General features: G+C 69.8%; 1 protein-coding gene across 1 annotated transcript; it reads left to right on the top strand.

The window, feature by feature from the left end:
* The first annotated feature begins 257 nt into the window (after positions 1 to 257).
* On the top strand, positions 258 to 5,126 carry ALDOA (aldolase, fructose-bisphosphate A). The gene is given in 11 exon segments (XM_005314623.5): positions 258 to 399; positions 1,126 to 1,246; positions 1,918 to 2,129; positions 2,507 to 2,534; positions 2,537 to 2,560; positions 2,657 to 2,773; positions 2,776 to 2,816; positions 2,979 to 3,062; positions 3,258 to 3,432; positions 4,021 to 4,220; positions 4,719 to 5,126. Coding segments are annotated over 10 exon segments (1,089 nt in total). The 5' UTR covers positions 258 to 399; positions 1,126 to 1,134; the 3' UTR covers positions 4,815 to 5,126.
* The last annotated feature ends 2,201 nt before the right edge of the window (positions 5,127 to 7,327 follow it).

Raw genomic sequence — 7,327 nt, 5'->3', positions numbered from 1 at the left:
CCCGCCCCCCTCGGTGTTCCCCCTTTCCCCGGGCGGGGCAGGATGGGTGCGGGGGTGAATCAGCATTTTTCCGTGGGGGAAATTTCCCCAGACACACACACACACCCCGCCCGGTGTGAGTCAATGGGGATTTCAGGTGGGGGAGGGGCAGAGCGGATGCTTGGGGAAGGGGAGATGGGGGGGGAGGGGGAAGGGACAGGAGGGAAGGGCGGCTCGTTTAGGGGAGCCGAGCGTCTCTCCTAACCCCCGCACCCGTATTTAGGAGGCTGTGGCCCTTTAAACTCTTGGCCCCGCCCCTTCCCTTTTCCGCCCGCGAGTCTATGACGTTCCATTTCGGAACGCGGAGACTGTGAGCGTTCGGAGCCGCCCCCCAGTCACACCCTGCCTGCACCGCGAGAGGTGAGCGTGGCTGGGCCGGGGTGGGCAGCCGCCCGGGGGGGCCGGGGTGGGGCAGGTATCGGGGTAGGGTGGGGGGATTCTCCGTTGGGCGGCTGACCCCCCCACGTGGATGAAGGAGGGGACCCTGGTCTCCCAAGCGGAACAACCCCCTGCCCCCGCTCGCCCCAGGGCCTGAAGCGCCTCCCCCCAGAGCCAGCTGCACCCCCTCATTTCCATCCTGCGTCCCTCTGGGTGAGCTGGAAAGGGGGGGTCTGGACCCCGACACCCCGCGGGGTTCCCCATCGCTGCCCCTGCGTTCGAAGTGACCTTGACCTCAGTCGTCGTCCCGCCCCCCCTGCCACAGGGTTCTGGGGTCCGGGCGATGCCCCTCCCCCCCCCTCAAGGTCAGAGCCGCAAGGTTGTTTGTGGCATCTCTGGAATGCGAGCGGGGGCGCCCCCTAGGGGCCAGCAGTGCCTCGGGCCCCCTCCCCGGTCCTGGGGGGACCCTCCCGGGGCGCCTGGGTCCCACTTCCCCCCACTGCTCCCCGGAGCCTGGGAGCTCTGCAGGGCCTGGGTCCCTCCCCGGCTTCCGCCCCGCCAGGGGCTCGGAGCATGGGGGAGCCCTACCCGGTCGCCTGAGTCCCATTTCTCCCCCAGCGTGGCAGGGCTGCCATGTGGGGAGCCCCGGGCCCGCACGTCCGTCTGTCTGGGCGGGGTTAACCCTTCGCGGCCCGTCTCTCTCCGCAGTCACTCACGATGCCTCACCAGTACCCGGCCCTCACCACGGAGCAGAAGAAGGAGCTTTCGGACATCGCCCACCGCATCGTGGCCCCCGGCAAGGGCATCCTCGCTGCTGATGAGTCCACCGGTAAAGGGGCTATGGGTCGGGAGTGAGGGGCACCGGCTGGGCTGGCAGGGGCTGCGGGTTGGGAGTGGAGAGCACCGGCAGAGCTGGGGGGGGCAGGGCTGGGCTGGCAGGGGCTGTGGGTTGGGAGTGAGGGGCACTGGCAGAGCTGGGGGGGGGCAGGGGCTGGGCTGGCAAGGGCTGTGGGTTGGGAGAAGTGAGGGGGCACCGGCAGAGCTGGGGGGGCAGGGCTGGGCTGGCAAGGGCTGTGGGTTGGGAGTGAGGGGCACTGGCAGAGCTGGGGGGGGCAGGGCTGGGCTGGCAGGGGCTGTGGGTTGGGAGTGAGGGGCACTGGCAGAGCTGGGGGGGCAGCGCTGGGCTGGCAGGGGGCTGCGGGTCGGGAGTGGGGGGCACTGGCAGCTGCGGGGAGCGCTGGGCTGGCAGGGGGCTGCGGGGTCGGGAGTGGGGGGCACTGGCAGCTGCGGGGAGCGCTGGGGGGGCAGGGGGCTGCGGGTCGGGAATGGGGGGGCACCGGCAGAGCTGGGGGGACAGGGCTGGGCTAGCAGGGGGCACGGCTGGGCTAGCAGGGGCTGCGGGTCAGGAGTGAGGGGCACCGGCAGAGCTGGCGGGAGGGAGTTAGGTCATTGGGATGGAGAGGCCCCAGCTGACCCCCCCCCCCCCCCCCCGGCCTCCAGGCAGCATCGCCAAGCGGCTGAGCTCCATTGGCGCGGAGAACACGGAGGAGAACCGGCGTTTCTCTCGCCAGCTGCTGTTCACGGCCGACCAGCGGGTCAATCCGTGCATCGGGGGCGTCATCCTCTTCCATGAGACCATGTACCAGAAGGCCGACGACGGCCACCCTTCACCAAGGTCATCAAGGGACAAGGGCGGCGTGGTGGGCATCAAGGTGAGAGTCGGGCAGAGAGGGGGGGCGGGGGCTTGCAGCGATGTATTGGCGGAGGAGTCTAGGGGCCGGGGCAGACGGGACTGCAGGGGAGAGGCGGCTGGGGTGAATGACAGGGAGGTTGTGGGGCAGGGGCAGTAGGGATAATTGTATGGACGGATGGCCAAGGAGGAGGCTGGGAGGATGGGATGCTGCCGGAGAGAGAGGGGGATGGGGTAGGGGTATCTGGGCTGATGGGGTGGGAGGGGGGTTCCTGGGGCAATCTTGTTACCCCCCCCAAAGCCCAGAGGGCCCCCCACCGGAATGCCTGGGGCGATGGTCTGGAGGGGGTTCTCGGAGGCAGCCAGTGGACTGAACGGACCCGTCCCTCTGCCCCGCAGGTGGACAAAGGTGTCGTGCCCCTGGCCGGACAAACGGAGAGACCACCACCCAGGGTGAGTGACGTGGGCTGTGTCCAATGGCAGCGCAGCCCCTGCGGGGCCTGGGCCCGGGCACTAGCCCCCGGGCTCACGCTCTGTCCCTCCCCCCAGGGCTGGACGGCCTGTCCGAGCGCTGCGCCCAGTACAAGAAGGACGGGGCTGACTTCGCCAAGTGGCGCTGTGTGCTGAAGATCTCGGAGCACACTCCCTCCCACCTGGCCATCCTGGAGACGCCAACGTCCTGCGCGCTTACGCCAGCATCTGCCAGCAGGTGGGCGTCCCTGGGGCGGGTGCTGCAGGTCCCTGTCTCCCCACTGGGGTGGGGACACTGAGCACATGGCAGCTGCAGTTCCCCATTCTGGCCACCTGGATGGGGGTGCCGAGTTGCTGTGTCTGGGGGTCTCTGACCCCACCCGCTCTGTCTGCTCCCCAGAACGGGATTGTGCCCATCGTGGAGCCGGAAATCCTGCCCGATGGGGACCATGACCTGAAGCGCTGCCAATACGTCACCGAGAAGGTGAGAGGGGCCCCAGGGCGGGGCTGAGACTTGAGGCGTGGGCAGGGGGTGCCTCCTTGCAGGTGGCGGGGGGTTCGGAGGGGGCAGGAACGGGGGGGGGGGTTCCCCCAGGGGTGGGGAGGGGGAATCTCCCCAGGCCAGTGAGTGTTGGGGGTCCTGAGGGGCGGATCCTCCCATGGCTGGCCCCGCCCCCAGGTGCTGGCAGCTGTGTACAAGGCGCTGAGCGACCACCACGTCTACCTGGAGGGGACGCTGCTGAAACCCAACATGGTGACGCCCGGCCATGCCTGCACCAAGAAGTACAGCCATGAGGAGATCGCCATGGCAACCGTCACCGCCCTGCGCCGCACCGTGCCGCCCGCTGTGCCCGGTGAGGCCCGCTCTTCACTTCCCCCCTCCCCGGGCAGACAACCGGGGCTTTCCTTGGGATGCCTCACCTGTCCTGGGTGCTGGCCTGGCCCCATGCTGCAGGGTCTGGCAGGCGATGCCAGGGGCTGCTGGCCTGGGGGAAGAAGAGGGTGTCAGCGGGAAGCCAGCCCGTTTCCTGGGAGACCCAGCGCCTGGCCCCAGCCGCCCCCCGAGCCCTGGCACATTCGCCGCTGCCTCGGCCTGGGCTGGAACTCAGCTGGGGAAGGAAAAGGACGTGGGGGGGGGGGGTGAAACCGTCGCCCAGCCCAGGGGGAGGGTCAGATTCAGCCAGAGCCACTGGGGCGGGGGGGTCAGTGGGTCCCCCTCCGGCCCAGCCGTCACTCAGGATTCGGGGTCCCGGGAGTCCATGGGGTGGCTCCGTGACGGTGAAGTGGGGGTGCTCCCGTGCTGGTGGGCCCAGGGCCCCTGAGGCAGCCACAGTGCACTAGTCACCCCCCCTTGTCCCAGTGACCCCCGGCGGGACACTCCTCTGGGCCCCACGCGTGGGTCGCTGCTGCCCCCCTCTGACACCCCCTCCACCCTCCCCCAGGTATCACCTTCCTGTCTGGCGGGCAGAGCGAGGAAGAGGCTTCGCTCAACCTCAACGCCATCAACAAGTGCCCCCTGCACAGGCCCTGGGCCCTCACCTTCTCCTACGGCCGCGCCCTGCAGGCCTCCGCCCTCAAGGCCTGGGCCGGCAAGAAGGAGAACGCCAAGAACGCCCAGGAGGAGTACATCAAACGGGCCCTGGTACGTACCCCAGCCCAGGGGCACCGCTCCCACCCAGCCCCAGGGCTGTCCCCTCTAGGGGGCGCCGGCTCCCACCCAGCCCCAGGGCGGGGCGTGGGGCCTGTCCCCTCTAGCGGGTGCAGCTCCCACCCAGCCCCAGGGCTGTCCCCTCTAGGGGGCGCCGGCTCCCACCCAGGGCGGGGCGTGGGGCTTGTCCCCTCTAGCAGGTGCGGCTCCCATCCGGCCCCAGGGCGGGGACTGGCTGGTTCGGCGGGGCAGGGGCCTATCCCCTCCAGCGGGGCGCCGGCTCTCCTCCGGCCCCAGAGCAGGGCGCGGGCCTGTCCCCTCTAGGGGGGTGCTGGCTCCTGTCCGGCCCCAGGGCAGGGAGTGGGGGTGCTGGCCCCCGAATGGGGCTCGGGGAATGGGGGTGCTGGCCCCACCAAGGGGGCTCGGGGAATGGGGGGCTGGCTGGCACAGGAGCCAGGCATGGGGTACTGATTTCTCTCTGCCCCCCCCCAGGCTAACAGCCTCGCCTGCCAGGGGAAATACACCCCAAGTGGCCAGGGTGGAGCCGCTGCCAGCGAGTCTCTCTTCGTCTCCAACCACGCCTACTAAATGTGGGGTCCCGCCCCCCCACACCCATCTGCCCCCCCACCCCCCGCTGCCTGCACCCATCCTGTGGAGTCTAGTGTGGCCGGCTCCTGGCCTGCAGAAAAGCTGAGCTCCCTTGAAGAACCCAGGAGTCCGGGCCCCCCTTCCCCTGCTGTCGTGGCTGTGTCTCTCCGCTTCCGCTCCCCCCTTCTGGTGACAGATGACACTCCAGGCGTGCATCCCATGAACGAGCTGCTGGCCCCCCACCCTCAGAGGTGGGGGAGGGATGACCCATCCCCCCAGATCCTACAATAAAGAGAAAACTATTTAAACAGAGCCCCTGGCTGTGAGCTTCCATGGGGGGAAGGGGGTGGGACGCCCCAACACCCCGGCTGGAGATGGCTGTGGGGGGAGCCACTGCTGGGGAGGGGTCGCAGATGCGCCCCCAGCTCAACAAACTAATTATGGAGGCACTGAGGTGAGGAGCGCGGGTGGGCCCTGGGCCCCCACCCCTGCACATAGAGCTGGGGCTGAGCCCCCCATGGCTTTCCCACACCCACTGTGCTGGGAGCAGGCCCTGCAGCGAACACACACACACACACACACACACACACACCCCCGCGGCCGGGCCCCAGGCCAAACCCACACACCCCCTGAGCCTAGGGTTGCCAGGGGTCCGGTTTTTGACCGAAATGCCAAATAGAAAAGGGGCCCTGGTGGCTCCAGGCCAGTAAAAGTCTGGTGGGCGGCGCAGTGGGGCTAACACAGGCCCCCCCCGTGGCTCCCAGCATATCCCTGCAGCCCCTGGGGAGGCCAGGGGTCTCTGCGACTGAGAACCGTGACCAATGGGAGCTGCAGGGCCGGTGCCTGTGGGCGGGGGCTGCACATGGAGACCCCCTGGCCCATCTGCCAAGGGGCCGGAAATGGCGGCCAATTCCGGGAGTGGCGCGGAGCCAGGGCAGGGAGGGAGCCTGGCTTAGCTCGCTGGCTGGGAGCCGCCTGAGGTAAGCGCCACCCAGCCGGAGCCAGCACCCCGAACCCATCCTGCATCCCCACCACGCCCAAACTCCCTCCCAGAGCTAGCACCCCAACCCCCGCTGCAGCCCTGAGACCCCTCCCGCACCCCAACCCCCTCCTGTACCCCACTCCCCTTCTGCGGCCCTGAGCCCCCTTCTGCACCCCAACCCCTTCCTGTACCCCACTCCCCTTCTGCGGCCCTGAGCCCCCTTCCGCACCCCAACCCCCTCCTGCACCCAGCCCTGAGCCCCCTTCCGCACCCCAACACCCTCCCAGAGCCCGCAGCCCTGAGCCCCCTCCACACCCCAACCCCCTCCTGCACCCCGCCTCAGCCCTGAGCCCCCTCCCACACCCAAAGCCCCTCCCAGAGCTAGCACCCCAACCCCCGCTGCAGCCCTGAGCCCCCTCCCGCACCCCAACCCCCTCCTGTACCCCACTCCCCTTCTGCGGCCCTGAGCCCCCTTCTGCACCCCAACCCCCTCCTGCACCCAGCCCTAAGCCCCCTCCCACACCCCAACCCCCTCCTGTACCCCACTCCCCTTCCACGGCCCTGAGCCCCCTCCCACACCCCAACCCCCTCCTGCACCCCGCCTGAGCCCCCTCCCACACCCAAAGCCCCTCCCAGAGCTAGCACCCCAATCAGCTGCCGCAGCCCTGAGCCCCCTCCCGCACCCCAAGCCCCTCCTGTACCCCACTCCCCTTATGCGCCCCTGAGCCCCCTTCCGCACCCCAACCCCCTCCCAGAGCCCGCAGCCCTGAGCCCCCTCCACACCCCAACCCCCTCCTGCACCCCGCCTCAGCCCTGAGCCCCCTCCCGCACCCAAAGCCCCTCCCAGAGCTAGCACCCCAATCCCCTGCTGCAGCCCTGAGCCCCCTCCCGCACCCAAAGCCCCTCCCAGAGCTAGCACCCCAATCCCCTGCTGCAGCCCTGAGCCCCCTCCTGTACCCCACTCCCCTTCTGCGGCCCTGAGCCCCCTCCCACACCCCAACCCCCTCCTGCACCCAGCCCTGAGCCCCCAATCCCCTGCCACAACCCTGAGCCCCCTTCTGCACCCCAACCCCCTCCTGTACCCCACTCCCCTTCTGCGGCCCTGAGCCCCCTCCTGCACCCCAACCCCCTCCTGCACCCAGCCCTGAGCCCCCAATCCCCTCCCACACCCCAACCCCCTCCTGTACCCCAATCCCCGGCCACAACCCTGAGCCCGCTCCCGCAACCCAACCCCCTCCTGTACCCCACTCCCCTTCTGCGGCCCTGAGCCCCCTTCTGCACCCCAACCCCCTCCTGTACCCCACTCCCCTTCTGCAGCCCTGAGCCCCCTTCCGCAACCCAAACCCCTCCTGCACCCAGCCCTGAGCCCCCTCCCGCACCCCAACCCCCTCCTGTACCCCACTCCCCTTCTGCGGCCCTGAGCCCCCTTCCGCACCCCAACCCCCTCCTGCACCCAGCCCTGAGCCCCCTCCCGCACCCCAACCCCCTCCTGTACCCCACTCCCCTTCTGCGGCCCTGAGCCCCCTCCCGC

This window comes from Chrysemys picta, chromosome 4 (genome assembly GCF_011386835.1).
Source record: "Chrysemys picta bellii isolate R12L10 chromosome 4, ASM1138683v2, whole genome shotgun sequence".
Taxonomy (NCBI): domain Eukaryota; kingdom Metazoa; phylum Chordata; order Testudines; family Emydidae; genus Chrysemys; species Chrysemys picta.
The sequence above is the reverse complement of the archived record's forward strand: the minus strand, read 5'-3'. Positions and strand labels throughout refer to the sequence as shown.